This window comes from Pleurodeles waltl, chromosome 11 (assembly GCF_031143425.1).
Source record: "Pleurodeles waltl isolate 20211129_DDA chromosome 11, aPleWal1.hap1.20221129, whole genome shotgun sequence".
Lineage (NCBI taxonomy): Eukaryota > Metazoa > Chordata > Amphibia > Caudata > Salamandridae > Pleurodeles > Pleurodeles waltl.
In genome coordinates this window covers 230,938,760-230,961,515 of record NC_090450.1, presented here as the reverse complement: position 1 = coordinate 230,961,515, position 22,756 = coordinate 230,938,760, and the positions used below count along the sequence as shown (strand labels likewise).

Here is a 22,756-nt window from a genome sequence, read left to right as displayed (position 1 = left end):
TGCTTTACACTTCGTGCTCGCAGAGCGCGCGCTCTGGTCTGCAGATCTCATCACCGTGATTGACAGCTCGGCTGTCAGGGCTGGTTTGTTCATCAGCGCCTTGCAGCGCCTTGTAGGGGGAGGCTTTGTGTGAAGCCAGACCAGGGGCAGCACTGCAGCACAGTGGGGGAGAGATTAGTGGCTGAGCGTTCGAGGGACAGCTCCTGGCCTTGCTATGTATGGGGAAGCCCTATATATATCTATGTATGTGTGTGTGTGTGCAAACGCGTGAGTGTGAGAGAGAGCCAGAGTATGCAGAAAGCGCAAAGCTGCCAGCAATCGTATAAGGAGGCCCAATCTGTTCTGTGCGAGCGTCAGGTGTATGCACCATGGGCCACATGTACCAAAGGATTTTACCCATTCTGTGTCTATGGGAAAATGCTTTAGTACTTATGGCCCCATGTTCCTATAGCAGTGGCGCCTTTCACAAAGAACATTTCGAGCTTTGGTGTATGTTTTGACGTTCTGTAGGTGCTAGGAGGTGGTACTTAAATTACATTCTGTGTAAAAGGCTGTGTGTTCTTTTAAAAAATACGCAGCATTTTGCCAAAGACGGAAGCCAGGAACTTTTCCTAACTTTAGTGGCGAAAAAACACTTTGCACATCTCTAATTGTATGGAAAAAGCAAACTGCTTTAAGAATCAACCCCCTTCTCCCAAAGTAGCAGACCTTTCTTATCTACACATCTTCCTTGGTGTGTAGTCAGTGGGCATAAACTGCATGTCACAGACCTCACAACTGATGGTAGGTATCCACATGCATGACTGCGACTCTTCTAACACGTTTCCTACTTGCTAGCTTGGGTGCAGCTGCACGCTTGCGGCGATAAGGTCTGAGTAGTCATTGCCATGCATGCAGGGCACCTAAACACTTTCGAGAGGCCACAACGCACACTCATACCTCATATCTATCCGTACACCAGAATTTAACGCTTAAGCGGTGATTCTTCTGACACATTTCCTACTTACTAGCTTGGGTGCTGCTGCACACTTGCAGCAATAAAGGATGAGTAGTCATTGCCGTGCATGCAGGACATGTAAACACTTCCCACAGAGGCCACAATGCACACTCAGACCTCCTATCTATCCGTACACCAGCATTCAAAGCTTAAGCAGTGACTCTTCTCACACGTTTCCACTTGCTAGCTTGGGTGCTGCTGCACGCTTGCAGCGATAAGATCTGAGCAGTCATTGCCATGCATACAGGGCACCTAAACACTTCCCACAGAGGCCACAATGCACACTTATACCTCATATCTATCCGTACATGAGCATTTAACACTTAAGCAGCGACTCTTCTCATAATTTCGTACTTGCTAGCTTGGGTGCAGCTGCACTTTTGCAGCAATAAGGGTGAGTAGTCATTGCCGTGCATGCAGGACATGTAAACACTTCCCACAGAGGCCACAATGCACACTCAGACCTCCTATCTATCCGTACACCAGCATTTAAAGCTTAAGCAGTGACTCTTCTCACACATTTCCTACTTGCTAGCTTGGGTGCAGCTGCACGCTTGCAGCGATAAGGTCTGAGCAGTCATTGCCATGGATGCAGGACACCTAAACACTTCCCACAGAGGCCACAATGCACACTTATACTTCATATCTATCCGTACATGAGCATTTAACACTTAAGTCTCATATCCCTTGATTCTTATTGGTTATAAGTTCACATATGAACTCCTAAATAAAAACACAATAAGAGTACAACTCAGGTCATCTTATCCAGTATCATACACAACCCATATATGCCAACATGACTAACACACGCTCTTCCATTTAGAGCATTCTCCTGGAGTTGCGTGCTACTATTCCACACGTGCTGTGGCAACTTGTTAGTTACAGTTGCAAAGCAAAAACATATCTACCTGGACTCTGACTGAGTCATTAGAGCGCACTTCTACTTTTCTGAGGTGTACTGGTAACTTCTGTTCTTTTAACCACCTAGAGATGACCTTTGTCTACATTCAGCACAGACTGGGAGTGGCTCCGCCAGTCACGGTGAGCCAGACCAGACGGCACAGACCGGGACATATCACGTGTTGATCTCATCTGACTGCCACCAGTCATTTGTTAACACTTAAGCCTATAAGGAGCCATAGTAGGTGTTAATACTTGTACACAAAACTAAATCCAAGCTCTCACTTGGCATACCATTGCTAAACCGCAGTGGTAACAATTATCTCAAATTCTTCTGATGTAGCACTCAACGAGAGCCCTGTCACAACATGTTTCCGCCGAAGGTGTCGACCACATCTTTGATTCTCGGGCTAAAAGTGATTCATGTCAATTTAATGATTTAAAATGCATGTAAAAGGCAAGTACAAAAAAGTAATCTTGGTTGTTTGTTGCAAATACTTTGCACTTTTGACCTTATTGGTACACCTATGCCTGGACGGTTGAGACATTTTTTTCTTCCATGCTTTGTGACTTATCATATGTGTTGATGCGACAAATATAACCTAGTTATCAAAAGTTAGAGAGCTATAACTCAACTTATTTTTAGTTAAAGAACTTTGTGTGATGAATTTGATATTACAATTTTAATCACACAATTATATTTAATTGGCAATTGTTAGAAATGGGGTCTTTGGTTGACAGTCAGGTTACCCCCTGTTCAAGCAAGGACCCTCACTCTAGTTAGGATAAAAGAGAATCACCCTCAGCTAACCCCTGCTTACCCCCTTGGTAGCTTGGCAGAGCAGTAGGCTTAACCTCAGAGTGCTGGGCGTAAAGTATTTGTACCAACACACACAGTAACTTAATGAAAACACTACAAAATGACACAACACCAGTTTAGAAAAATAGGAAATATTTATCTAGACAAAACAAGACCAAAACGACAAAAATCCAACATACACAAGTCAAGTTATGATTTTTTAAAGGTTTAAAATAAAAAGAGTCTTTAGGTAGTTGTAACACCACACTAGCGCTGCTAGCGTGAAAATGTACCTGGTTTGCGTCAAAAATAACCCCGCACGGGCGGTGTGCGTCGAAAGTAACCCTGCACGGCTGTGTGCGTCGAAAACAACTCGGCACGGCGGTGCGCGTTGAAAAAGCCAGCCACACGACGATCCGAAAGTCCCGCGGCGCAGGGTGCGATCTCTCAGCCTCCGTCAGCGATGCTGCGCGTCGTTTCTCCTGCTCCGGGCGTCGGTTTTTCGGTCGCGTTTCCTGCGGCGTCGTTTCTCAGCTGCGGAACCGGCGTCGCGTCGTTTTCTCAGCCGCGATCGGATTCGCGTCGATCTTTTCTCCGCACGGCGCTCGGTGCGTGTATTTTTGTCCTTAGGCTGCCAGCCTCTCCTTTCAGGGTCCCAGGAACTGGAAGGGCACCACAGAGCAGAGTAGGGGTCTCTCCAGAGACTCCAGGTGCTGGCAGGAAGAAGTCTTTGCTATCCCTGAGACTTCAACAACAGGAGGCAAGCTCTACATCAAGCCCTTGGAGATTTCTTCTTCAAGATGGAAGGCACACAAAGTCCAGTCTTTGCCCTCTTACTCTGGCAGAAGCAGCACTGCAGGAAAGCTCCACAAAGCACAGTCACAGGCAGGGCAGCACTTGTTCCTCAGCGATCAGCTCTTCTCCAGGCAGAGGTTCCCCTTGATTCCAGAAGTGTTTCTAAAGTTTGTAAGTTTGGGTGCCCTTCTTATACCCATTTTAGTCTTTGAAGTCACCTTCCTTCAAAGGGGACTCACACCTTCTTGTGAAATCCTGCCTTGCCCAGGCAAGGCCTCAGACACACACCAGGGGGTTGGAGACAGCATTGTCAGAGGCAGGCACAGTCCTTTCAGATGAGAGTGACCACTCCACCCCTCCCTCCTAGCAGAGATGGCTAATCAGGAAATGCAGATCACACCCCAGCTCCCTTTGTGTCACTGTCTGGTGTGAGGTGAAAAACAACCCAACTGTCAAACTGACCCAGACAGGGAATCCACAAACAAGGCAGAGTCACAGAATGGTTTAAGCAAGAAAATGCTCACTTTCTAAAAGTGGCATTTCCAAACTCACAATCTCAAAATCAACTTTACTAAAAGATGTATTTTTAAATTGTGAGTTCAGGGATCCCAAACTCCACATGTCCATCTACTCTCTAGGGGAATCTACACTTTAATCATATTTAAAGGTAGCCCCCATATTATCCTATGAGAGAGAGACAGACCTTGCAACAGTGAAAACGAAATTGGCAGTATTTCACTGTCAGGACATATAACCACATTACTATATGTCCTACCTTATCCATACACTGCACCCTGCCCTTGGGGCTACCTAGGGCCTACCTTAGGGGTGCCTTACATGTAAGGAAAGGGAAGGTTTAGGCCTGGCAAGTGGGTACACTTGCCAAGTCGAATTTACAGTGTAAAAATACACATACAGACACTGCAGGGGCAGGTCTGAGACATGATTACAGAGCTACTTATGTGGGTGGCACAACCAGTGCTGCAGGCCCACTAGTAGCATTTGATTTACAGGCCCTGGCACCTCTAGTGCACCTTACTAGGGACTTACTAGTAAATCAAATATGCCAATCATGGATAAACCACTTACATACAATTTAGACAGGAGAGCATATGCACTTTAGCACTGGTTAGCAGTGGTAAAGTGCTCAGAGTCGAAAAGCCAACAGCAACATGTCAGAAAAATATAGGAGGCAGGAGGCAAAAAAGTCTGGGGATGACCCTGCATAAGCAAAAGTCCAACAGCAATTATAACATTCATTATTCAATTGCAGTTTATTAAAAAAGTGTAGCAGAGCCCTACACATTCTCTTGTGTTTAAGTCATGTTCTCAAAGTTTGCCTTCATTCCATAACTAGTGACTTACAAACCCCTTCAAAATAGACTCCTGTAAAGGAGGGGTGGAAAGGATTACCAACCATCTAATGCATGTCATCATAATATAACGCTTTCAACAATTTTTTCTCAATAGCAACTTGGCTTGAGTGTGGCAGTTGCACAAACTCTTTCCTCCATCACAAGATTCCTCTAGAGTGACATTGGTTTTGGGCAATGGCCATCAAGAGAATACATCATGATGGACATGACCCGGTTGTCATGGGCATGTAACTAATGGGGTCCAGCAAGGTGTGATCACACTCATATTTGTCATAGAAGAAATTGATGTAATTTGAGATCTTCTTCTTTATCTGGAGCTTCAAAGTTTCAAAGTTTTTTTATACTACTGGTCGCCGAGTCAATTAATCCACCTCTTCGTGTTTAGTCTCCCCCTTGTGCATCTTGGCTGTCTAGACGTGGAAGGCACATGCTGAAGGAAAAATAATCACTCCCACATTCCTGCTTAGAGATGGCTACACATTAATTGGATTTGTGCTGGAGACAAGCATGAGAGAGACAATAATGAGTGGCACTGAAAATTCTGTGGTGCTGTGGTTCTATCCACCATAACCACCCCCTGGTAGCGTCTGTGCCAGCCGGGCTTCTCCTGTTGTTATGAAAGCACACTTCCTGGCACAACATTAGACATTGCAGCATGACAGATCTGGTTGACAGGCATCCTCTTTGTGAACTGCAACTGGGTTATAACAGTAGAAAACGCTTTAATTACCCTCTAGTAAATCCGCTCTCACTGTAAGAATGATTCACTACAATTTCCCAATAAATATAATAAGAGACAAAAACAACACTGGCCCAGTCAGTGCCCTGGAAGATGTTCAGAGAAAGACTGAGACTGCATTCCAGCACAGGACCCAAGCTCCTAGTTGAAGGGACTAATTTGCGTCTATCCTTTTCTGCCATAGTTCAAAAACGTTTTTTTGGTCAAGTTGTACATCTATTGGAGACCATGTTCTGAAGGATGCTAATAATCGTATATACTTGCATTCTTGGCTATGTTAGTGTGCTTTACTGAGTTTATGAAGTTACCATCCTGCTACATCATCCTTACATCTTTTTTTCAAAATAAAGGTAAATACATACAAGTTCAGTGCCAAAAGAGACATTCAGGTATTGCACCCAATATTAGTGCTGTTTGTTTTTAATACCTAGATTAGAAGGGGATGGGTGTTGAATTCCAGGTCTCAGCCAACACCGGAGTCCTTAATTCATCCATTTTCAGATAAGTTTTAGCATGCCCAAGATGATTGGAATAAGTATCAATTCTTGTTCAGAGCATGTATGGAAAGACCCTTGCATAGCAAAGACTGGTGCCATTTCTGCTTTCAACCTGACTACACCACATGCATAATTTGAAGGCCAGCAAATCTTGTAAACTTAAATGATGGGCCCGAAAGCTGTCATCAGCCCACCATCAGTGTAAAATAAGGGCATCCCCTAGCTACGGCATATTTTTTAAATTTAAAGGAGTGAAATAAAGAGACAGAGAGAGTCTAGGATGAAGGAAGAAAGAACCATGAGATAAAATCAGCACTAGACAGCCTTGGTATTCTACAGCCCCTGCTTTCAAAATAACTAGGAATAGGCTCCTGAGAACAACTTTGGGTCCCTACACTTACAAATTAAGCATTGATTGAGGTATGTCAGTGCCTTCACCCTGTCAGGATTTAGTGAAAATCTTCTACCAAGTGTTCCATCATGTGAAGAACGTTAGCCTGGACAGCATAATAAATAAAATATTTATTCCCCTAATTTCATCCCTGCATTTGTCTAGTATTACTGACCCAAAAGAAATTACATGCACAAGTCTTATTACACCCTCAACAACAAACGCAATGACAAAGCTGCAGACTTTCAGTGGAGTGGCATGAACAAGGCATGGACTTTGCAAAATTGTACTCTAAACAATAAGTGCCTTTTTCACTAAGCTGGTGACTGTATATGAAAACAGAAGCTAGAAGCTGCATGAAAGAAAGCGTAATAATAAAAAATAAAAGCAGAGTCAGCAGAAAAATAAAAACGTGCTCAAACAAATTATGCAATCAACACAGCTGCACATAGAAAAAAGTGAAACAAATAAGATGTATATAGGTAAGACAATGTAACTGTCTGCACTCTACGACATGGTCCAAAAATGTTTATCCCTGCTGCTTTGACGGTCATTAGAAGTAAATAATATACAGGTCTAACGCTCTCCTTTGCACATTTTCTGTCCGCTGAAAGCAGGATTCAAATGTTCATGGATACGGACCTGGGGTACGGAATGGGCAAAAACATGCAGATATAGAACATCTGGGTCCTGCATTTTTCCCTGATTCCCGACCTTCAAACAGTATTAACTGGTAACTGTTGAGGCAATATCATCTAGAATCAGTCTGTCTGCTCCTGGTATCTCCACCTTCAATTAGCCATCCGACTTCGAATAGAGCCAAAAGCACTTTGCACCACTATGTTGAACCTCTTCTTTCACAGGTTATACTTCTTGGACACTAGCTGCATTCTGATCAAATTCCAACACAGAATTACACAGCAGGGCTCGTGATGCTCATTGAAAAATGCACATAAAATACAAAGGTTCTGAAGCATATACAGATCAACACCTGTTTGTGTTTGGGGGTAATGTGTGACTTCTGAAGGCACTTTTTGGTTCATATCCGATATATCGTATTGAAATCAATCTGTTGATGAGCCTGACACCTGCCATCAAGGTTTACAGTGCCTGACGTTCTCAAGCAAGTGCTGGACAAACACACGTTTGCAGTCAAAATTGAGTAGAGTGATTTTAAATTCCTTCACCTTCCAATATTAATTTCATATGCCTTCCACTACTAGCATCTTTGCTCAGGATGGGTTTGGTTTCTGTTGGATTATTGAACCCACCCAAAGAGGTGCACTGCGTGACTGAGCACTGGAATATGAGTGATTGTCTCATGTTTACATGCCTGTACTCCATATGACACCCACTTCAAGAGCAGCCATGCCAGAGGCTTTTATGGAGCCAGGGGCATCATGTTGAAGCGTGACTGCTCCCAGGAGGAGAACCCGTTTCATAGTTTACAAGGATGCACAATAGGGAAAGAGAAAACATGGCACATCAGCATCTGGTGCCATCCAGTGCTATTAGCTATGATAACTGCCTCGTCATTAATTAAGACGCATTTATTGCAGCACAAGAGCAGGGCCCCCCAAAAATCACAAGGTCAGGGGAAGAATGGGCCCTCTGCCACCACCCTCCTTCTGATGGTCTACTCAAGAGTGCACTTTCTTTTGTTTTCACTCTCAAAGAAACTCACACTTGATAAGTCTTCCTACAGTGCAGGACAATTCCCACACCGTGACCCTAAAAGATACAATTCTTCTCCTTTCACATTAGTATCTTAATTAAAACTTTCCCTCATTCCCTTGTCACGTGCTCTCCTTCTCTCCCTCACAACTTCTCAAATGTGTCTGTATGAAGGCATCGTGCAATTAAAATGTTAGAAGAAAATACTTTTTGAAGTGTCTTTGTAATACCTATGTTTGCTGTGCTTCCTACTAACACTACAGGCCAAACAGCAGTATCATTCCTACTGAGTCCCTCCTGAAAACCATAGTAAGCGTTGCTCCTTGATCGGGCTTGAAGTGGTGCATGAGACAGAGGAATGGGGCTTCAGGTTAGGTCACTGGCCTCGATTGTCTTTTGGTGGGAAACCTGTTGATGGCTTAAAGCTTTAGCTGTTTTTTTCTCTTCTGGTGCTTACCACATACAGGTTGGCTGACTGACTGTTGCCAGAGGCATTTGTCTGAGTCTTTAAACCCAATATGCTGTGGATATAACAGTCTAATCAAAGAAGCAACAAATTCAGTGCTCGGGAAAACTAGACAAACACCTCAACTCGGAGGGTGTCCCTCTTTAGAAAGGTTATCATGCTCATGCTTTGACTATTAGATTGCTTGTTCTTACATATTTACACATGCTACTATAATCCAGCACAATTTTTACGTACCATATATTCAGAACATTCCAGATAGGAACTATATATTTTCAAGAAAATTACTGAAGTGTTAATTGAAGAGAAATTAAGAGTTTTTACTACTTGAAAAGGGTTTATGTGCACTGTAATTGACTAGGAGCATGCATAGTGTCCAGCCCCCAAGAAATTGCATATCCTTTGCAGTGTCCACCTTAACATTTGAATGGACTTCCTCCCCTAGAGGGTTCCCAGAGTGCCACAACATTGTCCCTCTAACGTACAGTATATCATCTCTCCAACCCAAAGAAAGGTTTTTTCAAGTTATAATTCATATTTACTATGTTTTTATGTAAATCCTACTAACTGAAATTCTTGTTAGTAGATCATTAGCAAAGGTTTCATAAGACCTCACAAATATTCCAGACACTTCTGAGAGTAGAAAAAAAATAAAGCCATTGGAAAAATTGAGCTAAGCTTATGACTCACAGGATCAGGTTGTTTTTTGTAAACCGAGTTGAGGCACATTGTGTTCTTTGGGTGTGCAGGGTCTGAACCAACTTGCCCATCCCTAATGAAAATCACACATTGCGCCATCCTTCTTTGACACAGTGGCATAAAGGGATGTGCTGCTTGGATTGGCTTGTAGAATCTGAAGTTTGCCAACTCTGTGTGACAGGGGCATGCCTAAATCTTTTCTTCTCATTAGACAACCAAGAAGCTGATACCTTTCCTTTGACCTTAGTCAGCCATGAAGTTCCCCAGTCCTCTTTACGGATAACTGGTGGAACTGCGGGTACCTCCTACTAAGATCAAATGCATGCAGGCTGATCACCTGTATATTTTTATAAGATGCATGGAAGTCTTGACCCCCATGAACTATAGCCACCTCTTGCTGGCTTGCTGAGACCAACTAAAAACGAGGAGGGCAGATATACAAGCACAGACTCAAATAAAAAATGATTGCCTCCAACGAGTCACTCATTGGTAATCCCAGCGAAAGAAATACTAGTGGCGTGTTACATTTTTTAGTACACAGCCGCCATCAAACAAAAATTACTTTACTCGACTGTGTGCATGGTGTTGTTAAATGCCAAAAATAAATGTTGGTGTGATATAAAACGCTGATGTAAAAGCACCCACAAGGATATATGAGTAGCAGAGGAATAAAATAAATAATTAATTAATAAAATAACTAAGTTGATAAATAAATAAATTAATAGACAAATATCAGAAATGCCCTACATTTAATTGGAGATCAGCATGAAACAAGTTTACCTTGACAAAACACGCTGTGAAGCCTCTGGATTCTTGCCCCCGAGAAGCTTTGCCTGGTGTGGGCATTTAAACGGTTAGTTTGAAGCCGAAACAGTAGATACAATAATTTGTCAGCCACGTCTTCTCAAGTGCTCAGTCTTTGTGATGAATGGGGGCCACTGGGGCCCGCAGCTGCTTTGGATTACACGGGAACGTTGCCTTGACATCTTTAAGAGCGTTTTCCAAGCTTCCTCGGACAGAGCTCCTGTAAATTACATGCTTCGAATGTGTTAGGGTCAGAAAAGAGTATGTTATTAACTTTGCTGAAGTTTACCCATGTAAACTGAATATCTTAACTGCCAGCAGTTTCCTGCCAGCCCCTTGTCCTTTAAATCTTTCCCTGTAAGAAGAAAACAGTGTGTCAATGCCACCTCCCTACCAATCCCCCAAATATTGCACCTACTGTTTCGTCATAAATCATATAAACTGTGGACACGGTTAGAAAGCACAGGATAGGCTAGCATGCATAAATGAATTAAAACACATGAGGGTTGTATTATGCCTGTGGATGTCTCTCCAGCTGAAATACCAGGAGTATTACCCCCCTAGGGTTTCAGTTCTGGGGCATAAACCGTGTCTCAGTTTCATCACCTTTATTTAGACGATAAAAGATGTACATTATGTGATAGCTGATGAACTGCCAGATGTGAGATCCGTCGAGATTGATGTGGCCATTATGCACACTGTAAATCCTCGGAAATCTGAATGGTCCACTTCACTCTTTTTAGGTCAAGACTAGGCACTGCGCAAGCGCTGTCTCCCTACATGTAGTAATCTACTTCTGTTGGTTTTCACTACGCCCATCTCACGCCCACCACTTTCATTCGTAGCTTGGCCTGCCTTTCAAAATTCCCTTGATTTTGTAGGTAAATGTTTTACGTTTGTCCTGTCTTGAGGCTGCTTTGTTACCGCCTTGGAGACTGGCCCTGTTACATGGATTATTGCACGATCGGCCATATACTTTCGTGTGGCGCACTACTTTTTTCTTTTGCCTCTCCGCTCCGTGGGCGTATGTTGTTTCTTACACTTCCTTGTTTTTGGGCATGGCTTTTTTTCTTTGTGGTGTTTGTGCCCAAAGGCTGCAAGCTGGAGGGGAGGTGGGGGGTTCTTTTTTATTTATTATTCTAATATTTTGAATGCCATATTGCGCAAACTCGATCGGAGGAGCTCTTTATATGAGTACCACTTACCTCCATGATCGGGGGAGCGCTTACATGAGTATAACTTATGTACAAGTTTAGCAGTTGAAAAATATACAGACTGGTGCATTTAAAATAGAAAACAACTACTCAACGCGGCTCACCTGGCACAGTGAGAGAGCTGATACCACAATATTCACTTCACTCAAGAAACTCGCCCTATAATGCTTTGCAGGGCATTTCGTTTTCAAAACATTTTGGCCCATAACTCTGGCTGTGTTGGTCCTACAACAATGGGACCACCGACAAACCATTCAGCATGATACACTCTTTCTGTCTAGGTCACATCTGGATCCCTACACTAGGTTGGAGGGGCCCCCAAAATGGTAACCTCTTCCATCAGTGTCTTTTTAAGCTCTCATGGCCGGAACTTTTGTTTTACGGCTGGAAGTAGTTTATGTTTTTAAGGCCTTGTATGTAATATTATTGCAGTAGGTCTGCTAGGCCTGAAAATGTGTAAGGCACTACGCCTTCCAGGGGCTAAATATATGGTTATATTGCATTACTTTCTGGCGTTCTCTTTTCAGGTTATTATGCTCTCTAGGGGCTGATTATATATGGCTACATGACCATGTTTCTCACAAATGCTATTTTACTGTGGTGCCCTTTTGGGGCTGTTTTGAGCATTACAGTCAAGATACTACAATATTCGCTGCATTATGAAACCCAGGACAATGGAACCCAAAACAAAACGGTCCAGATCATCTTTTGGTCCCCACACTAGTTTGGGGGCACACCAAAACAATAATTAAAAAAATATTATAAATAATGGCAATATTTTCATGTTTTACTTGAGATAGAGGAAGAAGGTAAAGGGAAGTGCCTAAGGGGATAGCTTTAGTTATATGCAGGGCCACTAGAATTATGTGGCAATGAGGAGCAAATTATGCTGCAGGGCGGACCAATTTATGTGGCAAGAAAAACGCCAATAGCTCTTACTCTAGCAAATGCGAGATCTATTGCATTGCAAATGCTTGTTTAAACATGTTTTTTTTGTCAGACATTTGATGCTGGCGCTAAATTTCCAATCCTGTTCTTATGGTTGTGCAGACATTAGTGCTCAAACACTTTGCTGTCCCAGATCAGGATGAACCTAACATATGTGAGGTAAACAGCAAAATGGAAAACAAGTGCTATATGTGCAACAGGGAGTACCAGCTAACAAAGAAAAGCCTACTAATAACATGTCGTGCAATAAGAAAATACCAGAAATCAAGAAAATCTGTCACTTGTGCAGCAGACAGCTAGGGGAATGAACCAAGAAGAAATTACTACACATACTGCAGACAGAGGCAGCCACAAACCACGAAAACCTACCACATGGGGAGCTGACAACAGTAAACATAGAACAAGAAAAAAATACGATTTGTAGCAGCTACCAACAGTAACAAATAAGTAAAGCATAACATACATGCCAAAGATAGCAGCAGCAAGCCAAAAAAACTATCAGTGCAGGAGGCAAAAGGAGTCAGAAATGAGGAAACTCTACTGTTCATGCAGAAGACAGCAACACATCAAGAAAACCTAAGTCTACGGCAGCAGGAGCCACAAAAATAGAAAACGTTTCATAAAAGAGAAGACAGCAGCTGCAGAAGCTCATACAGACCCGACTAAACATACTCAGACACAAAGCACTACGAATCAGGAAGTAGCAATAGCAGCAATCCTACTGTGTGTTTGAAGGTGGCTGCAGCAGCCAATACCAGGAAAACATATTACGACTGCAATAGATAAGAGCAGTCACAATTTTCAGAAGATCTGCACATCAGGTGTAGTTGCAAATGGTGAAAACCTACCATGCATGCGGTAATGAGGAGCTAACAGGGATCTTGAAAATCCTACCAAAAGTACTGCATCCAACCAGGAAGAGCCTTTGACAGCTGCAGAAATCAGGTGCAGCCACATACCTGGACCTAGAACATCTTACCAAAGGAATAATCAGCAGTCACACATCAATTAAACCTCTCAAAGCAGAAGCATTGAAAAAGACAACTCGAGGTTCATATTGTATGCATCAGAAAAGTTCAGAAGGCAAAGAAAAGGAAGATCCTACCACATCTGTAGCAATCAGTATACACTCATGTAGAATTACCTAACCAATGCCTAGCAATAAGAAGCAGCTAGTTGTCAGTACAAAAGTATTATATGTCCAAAGGCGAAACAACTCCAAAATCAAAGGGATCATGTGTATCAAGACAACATCAGACCCAAATCAGAAATACAAATCAATGAGCAGACCCAATTATTTTATATTTTGATATGTTCATGAGTCGGCTCATACCTGAGGGTTTTCACTGTGTTTCAGCTGATTAACTGATGGGCAATAGTGTTTTCATTCCAATTTATAGAATGAAAATGACAATCTGTAGGCCACAATTGACTGATAGTGTTTAGGTCTGTGTCCTATAACTTGCAAGCACGTCATACCTAAAACTTTACTTCTGCATTTGCCCTTAGTAGAATCCTGAAAGAGCAAGTTTTGGTGTCTTTGGTTTGTCTCAAAAACTCTGTAAAAAATAATAATTTTTTGAGGTCAAAATTGAGCGTGCAATGCTTGTTTAGACGGTGTAGCAAAAGGGAAAATGTAAATAGAATGGTAAGGACAATCTGCAAAATGGCATAACAAATTGATAGATAGAACTCAACACATGAAAGATGCTGCCTTGATGTCACTGTGTTAATGGTGAAGGGCATCACGTAAAACTTTTCAACATAACCATGTAGCCGTTCTCCCTCATTACTATGAGCCAATCAGATTCCTGTACATTATCAGTGCTTTTCTACACTTGAGAAGACCTATCAACTGGTTTGCATGAGGATGGAGGAAACATGCTAATGATAAACTCATCTCAATTCTACTGTGCTTATTTCACTTGTGGTCAAGTCACAGTAGTGAAATTTAAAACATTCAACCATCCTTCAGTCAATAAACGGAAAAACCTATCACCACCACTTAAAGCCCTTCACTCACTGAGAAGGGCATTATACCAGGATCATTCACATTAGTCCTTCACTTCCTGAACTAAGGAAGGCACATCTCCTACATGAGTTTTCTGCAACCAACAGAGTGAGGAAAAGGAGCGTGGATCACATTGTCTAATCAAATGAACAAAGGGAGATGGCATTTAATGATGCAATCATATGTCATTATGTTTAATTTAACCCTTGTGACTAAAATATTCTAATATGTTGACAAGGAAAATAAGCACTTACCAGTGACAATGCACAGCTCCCTGTCAAAACATCTATTAGAGCAAGTCACAGTTTATTCGGTGGTCTAAGAGTTGTAACAGCTTCACCTATAATTCTCAAATGTATTAAAAAAGTGATTCCTTTTTGTAATAAATACAGCAGTAGTCTACTGGGGCGCAAAATATTCAAGTTACAAAATATTAAATATGGGCGCTGTGTTTGAATTTCCTCATTCAGGGAATGACCTTCCTGAGGCTCACAGTTATTTCCCTCCTCATTCAACACCAAGAGGTCAGTACCTTTGCTACGATCGGGCATCACATGGATTTAACCTGAACTTCCTCTCTCCACGAATGACTGACTGCCTTTGTTCCAGCAATGCCCCTTTTAACTCTTGCCGAATGCTGGACCCGCAAGTGCCTGAGGAGGAACCTGGTTCACGGGGAGTGTGCCCACATCTGCCAAACGCATCCCGCGGGGTAGGACGGAAAGCATACCTCTTGGCTCTAATCCGTGCTGGTGAACCGCAGTACCTTCCATCATGAGGAACACATTTTTGGCATTACTAGTCTTTCACAACAGTGGGAAATCTAGCACTTGGCTGAAACAGACGTAAATGTAGATTTAGCTTGCCCTTAGATACTTAATAGCTTTCTATAACCGATTAGTGGAAAGTCATCCATGCCCTTCCTATCGCTCCCTGCATGGGTGATAAGGTCATGGAGCATACCTTCAGAGTAACTCAATGCCTCCAGGCTCCTTCCCTCTTCCAGCGTTCAAACAGACATAAGCAAAAATCTAATTATTTAGATGGTAATCAACTGCAGGCTGATTCCTAAGGCAACTGGATCCAAAGAGGGACTTCTAACGGAGAGCATTTACCGTTTCCAGTTGCAATGTTTCATCTTAAATAAGAATTGGCTAGCATTTTGAAGGAGTCGGGCTCACCTAGCGGGGGTTTACAGAATTTTGACACCAGAAGACATTGTTTTTGTATGTACCTGAGAATTTGTAGAAGTGATATGTATTAAGAAAAATATTGGAAGTGCTTAGAAATAGAGCAACCAGAGTATTATACATAACGAAAAAGAGCTATTTACATTTTTAATACTGAAGATTTTTTTAAATTTCAGTGGCAAATTATTTCTCAAAAACGTATTTTTTTCAAGCTGTGTGCTAACTTAGACCCTGTTTTCTTTTTAAATTTTAAGATAATACTTATGGTAGAAATTTTATTTTAATAAGGCACGTGGCATAAAAAAAACATCATTCGATTTTGCTTCCTTCTGAACTATAAAATGAGTGTACGGTCAGACTCATGGGAAACATTGAAATTTGAGAAGGATTTCAGAATGACATATGGCAGATTAAGGTGATGAGCTCAGAAGCCAAACTTCTCCTTTATAGGAAAGCAAACATTTTACCTGTATAGCATAGGAAGTACATTACAGATCTTAACCCAGCAGAAATGGGACTCTCACCTTTTGCTTATTTTGTTTTCTTTTGGGCATGCCACAAAAGCACCCCCATACAACAAGCAAATGCTTATGTTTCTAAAATGTAATTCACCAAAGGGTTTTATCATTTCTCAGAACGTGTGGATTTTTAATGAACAAATAAGGCACAGATAGATCAAAGCAGCCATGGCTTTTATGGCTTCCATTTGCTCCAGAAGATAGTTTTTTCTGGATTTGGTTTAAAACTAAGACCCCAATTACAAGTGAGCTGATCGATTACCATATGTGTAGAAACGCCTGTTAACCCGGATATCGGAATTATGAGTCTTGTTAAACCCGCCAACATTTATCTGGAGGAAAATGCCCAGTAAACACAGGAAATTAACGGGTTTTGGTGCTGCGAGCACTTAAATCTGCATATTATTCCCAAAAACAGGCGATAGGTGATAATGATTGTGCCTGCTAAACAGACCTTGGTGTAAAAAAAAAAATCAGGTGTGATAAGTGTTGCTTCATTAGTAGTCAGCTCATGAGGACCCACGGGTTTTTGTCAGGTTTGCCCGAATGTGTATTTCTTGTTCAGACATGCTTGAGTTTGTAATGTGTATGAGGATTCTCATTAGAAATGTTCAACTTTAAACTCCCTTAAATGAAACAAGATAAGCTAAATCCTTTGTTAGGCTAAGTATGAAGAGCAACTAAATCAGATGTGTAAATGTTTTACTGATACGAGTTCATGATACCGATGTAAAACCTGGTGTGCATAAAGAACATTCCCTGCTAATGCCCAGGCCAGAGCGATGACATATTGCAAATCAATAGGCATTTTTAGAAACCTGATTCTTTAAATTAAAGGTTTCCACAGACAACTTTCCTGTGTGATCAAGAGACCTGATAGTGGCTTCCATATATGACAAACTTTGTGTTATAGTAGGAATACCACTTACGCATCCTATATTTCAGTTTCATTATCTGTCAAAAATGAGAGTGTTTAAAAACAAACTGCACATCATACTTGTTTGCGCTTTGAGACAGGTTGTATTTCAGAATATTGTCGTCAGAAATGTTATATTACATACCATTTACTACTAAATTGTGCATTTGGTATCCATTTTCTTTATTAACACTATTAGGACGTTATGTTCGTAAATGATATTTAGGATTCAATAGTAAGTAAATACTCTTGGAGACAAATATTTTGGTGCAATACGTTGTTAAAAAGTATATGTATATAACTGATTCTTACTGGACAGCTTTGAATCGCCCAGATGTAATTAACCCACCCGGTTGTGCTATACAAGTTTCCATGTTCACTGACTGCTGACTTCTTGACTGACTGAGTGAATGACTGAATGGTTGTCTCACTTACTCACTAACTTTCTGTTCAGTTACCTAAAGAGGAAACACCAATGCATCTTAAGTATCACTAATAAGGAATTTGAAAAGAGCACAATCGCAGATTGTACAATTGACCCTGCTTCTGTGTCTGCACCCTATGGCAGTGATTCCCAACCTTTTGATTTCTGGAGACCCCCACTTTAACATTAATGGAATCCAGGGACCCCCACTGAATCATCATTGGAATCCGGGGACCCCCACCTAAGTCACTACTGGAAGCTGGGGACCTAATTTGTCAATATTTGTTAATATTTTTTAATTTTCTAGGCTCTCGCGGACCCCCTGAGAAGGCTTCGCGGACCCCCAGGGGTCCCTGGACCACAGGTTGGGAACCACTGCCCTATGGTATATGTAATCAAATAATGAAGAAAGCATGCATCTCAAAATTCTTTTCCCAGGACAGACATTGCAATATACAAAATCAGTAATGGTGTATTAAGGTTCTAAATGCTATCAAAGAAGTCTCATTGCATGATAATGCAATATGAGGCTGATGGTTTGTAAATAGCACGAGAGCCTGAACATGTCATTATTGGACCACAAATATATTTTATCTTGTATATCGTTTTATATTAAATTTAATAAAGAACGTTATAGCTTCCCATTGGGTAAGATCCATAATTCAAGGAAATTATGCCATTCCTGAACATTAAAATAAATGACAGGACATTGTTTTTGTGAATTCCGGGTTCAGAAATCACAACAATTTATGTAGCTAAACCTTTAATGCCTATGCCTTCAAATAACTGGTGCATGAATGAGGCTGTGATGTTGTTCTCACAGTGCCTGTATAATTATTTAAGAAACCTTTTGTTGTATATAGGCTACAAGATTTAAAATAACCATTACCGATATACTCTAAGGAAAGCTCCAAAGTTTGTGACGATTTTTTTCCAAGCTTAACAAACTTTGCTAAGTTTGTAAACAATCTGCAAACGTGGAAGAATTATCTCAGAAAAATATTTTGGATGGGAAATTCTGAAGCAGACTTGTGTTTTCTTTAATTTTCACCCACATTCAAAGTTATGCGAAGTTTACAAAACGTAGCAACTTTTGCGTAGTGATTAGATTGTGAACTTCATATAACAACCTTGTGACAGCGTTACAGGCTAGAAACCAAAGAGGGTAAATGAAGTCTGTGGTGGAAAGCGGGAGGGGTGGTGCTGTATGGTGGACACAATCCCCCTCTCCACATCTTTGCTTGCTCAGGCTTTGACTTCCATAACTTTGTAAATGAATGACCTCATGCCCATGAGTCTTACTTTGAACACAGCCAACTTCCTGCTACTGTACATGGCGTAGCCGCAGCTCATTTGCTGTTGTCTTTGAATCTGATACTGACAGCCCAGACCGGGAACCTTTCACAGACAGGAAGCGATTGTCATGAACAATTTCTGCTATGTAGCAGTGACATCTGAACTCAGTTCAGATTGTGTTTACCATTGGAAACGGTCTGTGAAAGGTAAATTTACTACCTAATGGGATTTTTTAAAAACAAACTTTAAGCAGGGCAGGATGGTTTCAGGAAACATATCAGAGAACAACCAAGAATGAGAGCAACCAAAGACGTTTGTAAATATTAAAAATCCCCCAAGTAGCACTCTTTTTTTAGGATTAGTTTTACATTTTGTGTGGATTGCACATGTAAGAAATTATTGGATTGCTAAATTATATTGCTGCCAGAGTTGCTAATGTTATACTTACCAAAAGTGTGTTTTTATGTATTCTAGGTAATGGGACTGCTGACCAACCACGGTGGCGTTCCTCACCAGCCACAGAGTGATTATGCCCTTTCCCCTTTAACTGGAGGCCTTGAACCCGCAACAGCCGTGTCAGCCAGTTGCAGCCAGAGACTAGAGCACATGAAGAGCTTGGATAGCCTTGCGTCGTCCCAGTCCTACTGTCCGCCAACTTACAGCACTACAGCTTACAGCATGGATCCCGTCACAGGCTACCAGTATGGCCAGTATGGACAAAGTGAGTGTCAGAAGGGCTTTTGACCATCAGGGCTGACCAAAATATATCCACGTTGGACAGACCCATGGCAAAATTTCGGAATTGCAACTTGCTAGATACATTTAAGCACAATAAAATAAGCTAGAAATTGTGTTCAGTGCCAGAGATCATCTTGGAAACAGGTCATAGATCTAGAATTTAGGGATCAGGGTTGTAGCGGCAAGAGTATATCCCTATTTGTTTATATATTATTTAATTTATATATTTTATTGCATACATTGCTTAGTTGAAATGTGTCAAGGTGCTAGTGAGATGTGAATCCGAGATTACACAGTCAGAGAATTTCACTATAAATATTATCATGTTTTCCTGAATGCCAGAAATGATTATTGTTATTTCTGTGCATGCAATGGAGACTTATATTTCCAAACAATATTGTAGTTTTTAGTACAATTACATGTAAAAATGAAGCACAAATGCAATATGATAACTGTTTGGTGATGCTTCTTCAGAAATCAGCAATATTCACAAGCAGTGCATTTCGAACGACTAGAGAAGAGATTCACAGGCACATAGAAGAGTTTATTGTCAAAATTAAATTAACTCTAGTTCTAATTTGAATTGGTGGTTCTTTTGAATTTGATCTTCCCTCCTTCTAATAGTGTACAAATAAGAAGTCACATCCACAGTGATTTGTTCACAAGCAGTACATCTCACTGCAGCCGGCCATATAATTTATAAGTGTTTTGATGTCTACACTGTTTCTTTCTTTGCTTGTTTTTAGTTCCTTTTCATTCTTTGTTTCTTTCCGTCATTCTTTCTCTCTTCCCTCTCATTCTCTCTAGCTGGTGTTCCTCTCTCTGCCTCTTGCGTTCACCAACACCTCCATTCTTTAAGTTTTCTTCTTCTCGGTCTCTATCCCACACTCCTAAATTAGGTTGTTTGATTTTTCCTCATTTGGAGCAGCCTGCATTGCCTTCCGCTTGTTCACTCAGTTACTTCCGCCCATCTGCTTAGAGTTTTTTTAACCTGGTAAAGTAGCCAGCCAGTTCTTCAAGCAAGCAGTTCGCTCGCTTAATTATTTTGTAAAGTGATGTAAGTAACATCTTGATTGTATTAATTATGAGACATGAAATCTGACTGCTATTAGGTAAAACATTAGGGTCGCCTAAAATGAAATAACCACTGGCATCCAGTATTAGAAACACATGTTTATAACGAGGTCAGCTCAAGAATCATTATAGGATGTGATCCCAGAGACACAGATGGTTGTCAGACCTGTCCCTGAGATGGAAGTATGGATCCATTTGCTTTGATACCATCGTATTAAATGCGACAGTGTCAACCTGCACTTGACATTGACCCTGGCGGTGAGGTTTTCATTATCACAGCATAACCTAAACATCTCTTTCTTCCGTCCTGCAGGTGCCTTTCATTATCTGAAGCCAGATATTGCATAAGAGGACTGTCGTTTCACATTTTGAAGCTGGTTTGGTGTATGCTGCCACTTGTGCGCGCGGTGCGGACGGACCTCCACGCAGAGAGCCGCCATGTCTAAGCGGTCACCAGACAAGAGGCAAGACTATGAGGCGCCACGCCGCTGCTCTCGCTTTCTGTATAAATGTTGCAATGTATAGTACGTCTGGTTGGAAAAGGAGAGGACCAAGAGCAATAAGAGACTCATGCACTGTGATTTGGAAACAGTCTGCTTGGGAAAGTTAACACGTTTCAACAGCACATTCCGTATTTGTAGAAAAAGGACTGCTTCAGAACAAAAACAGGAATCAGTGAAACTCGGATTGCCAAAACTAAACCTTACGTAGCCCGTTACCACACTGCTCCATTTAGAAGACTTGAACCCGAGCTCACCATTTCTACATCTAGACACTGGAACAGAGGGGAGCTGAATGAATGAGACATTAATGGACACCCCACTAAACTAGAGTTTTGAATCAGTTGTTGGGACTTGCAGCGCTGACCCCAACTGCTGCATGCCCACATTGCGATGGACAATATATCATGCAAATATAATTCAACTTCTAGCAATTTTTGGTGTACATGCCCTTTCCCAAACAATTCTGGGGACAGAAAAAAGGCAGGGTGGAGTTCACATGTCAAACTGAACAGCCAGGTATGGGATGCCGACTAAACGCTGTGCGTGTACGAGAGAGTGGCCAATACAACGTGTACCTTTCCAACTTTAGGGCATCCTGTGTTATTTGTGGAGTGCGGTTCCATTAAAATTGCACGTTAGGAAGTTTAGAAAGCATTAAGAACACTCTGCCAATTGCAAAATGATCCCCAGGTGGTGAGCCCTTGACATATGTTTTTACACCAACAAGGATAGTGGAAAAAATGTATTTGATTTTCAAAACTGCAATGTGCAATACTGTGTACCTCAACGGAGCTTTGGAAGCACCCACAGCCATGTAAATAGAGCCAGAACTATATTTTTACAGGTGCTTTTATTTTTGCATATTTCTGATCATTACGGGGGTGATGTTGTCTACTTTAATTGTCAGCTGCCGACCCAGATCACGCTCTTAGATCAAGCTGGACAAATAATGAATTTAAAAGGATTTTAGTTTACATTGTCTTTGTTTTAGTTTTTTTAAGACACTTTGAACAGGAGCAGATGTATTTTTTTCTGCAGGTACACCCTTTTCGTAAAATTATACAGCTGCGTACTATGTAGCGATACAAGGTTGGGGGCCGGGGTTTCCAGTTGTTTGCGCTGTGACATTCTGGAATGTCAATAAAGTTCTGTGTTCTGAAATGTAAAGGGGACATAACGACGGAAGGCTGTATTATTTATTTTTTTGTGTTCCGAAACCAGTGCGGAGGGTGTAGCGAATACACATTCCTTTCAGCAGTAATGACCCGGAAGTAGTGCTGTAGTAACCCTAGGTTCAGCATGGAGACTAGTTCGTGCATTGGTCTTAAATGGGTGGGGGAAGTTGCTGAATACTGTTTTTGAGTTACAGGCTCTACCAACAACTCTGGTGTTGTAAAATGTCTTTTCATGTAAAAATTGCAGTAAATATTTACTATTTATATTGAATAAACATGTGTAAAGACTTGAAAAACCGTGATGGATTTTGATATTGAAGTTTTGTTCAGTTTGTAAGCCAATGAGTAGACAAGAGGCGAACTTCATTATTTATTTATTACATTTATACAGTGGTAGATTGCTAAATTCTTGACACAATGAGTTTACACATTAAAATGATGAGGATGATACAGACTGTAATAATCTAAGATGCTCTTCACTACGAGTTTACTAGTTGAGGCTCAGTGAGATAAAGTACATTTTCTAAGACAACTTAGCCATGCAGAACCACTTCTTCCATTACTAGTAGGCCAAGGCGAAATTTAAATGAGGCTGACAAAATGTGCATAATT

General features: G+C 41.3%; 1 protein-coding gene across 6 annotated transcripts in view; it reads left to right on the top strand.

Annotated features, from left to right (window-relative positions):
* The window catches only part of PAX3 (paired box 3), a 117,942-nt gene extending 95,502 nt beyond the window's left edge, over nt 1–22,440 (top strand). For all 6 annotated transcript variants that reach the window (XM_069213463.1, XM_069213461.1, XM_069213459.1 and 3 more), the window contains 2 exons: nt 19,129–19,375; nt 20,780–22,440. In XM_069213463.1, the coding sequence (XP_069069564.1) occupies nt 19,129–19,375; nt 20,780–20,814 (282 nt within the window). In that variant the 3' untranslated portion in view covers nt 20,815–22,440. The remainder of the gene's footprint in view (nt 1–19,128; nt 19,376–20,779) is intronic.
* Nucleotides 22,441–22,756: the final 316 nt, after the last annotated feature.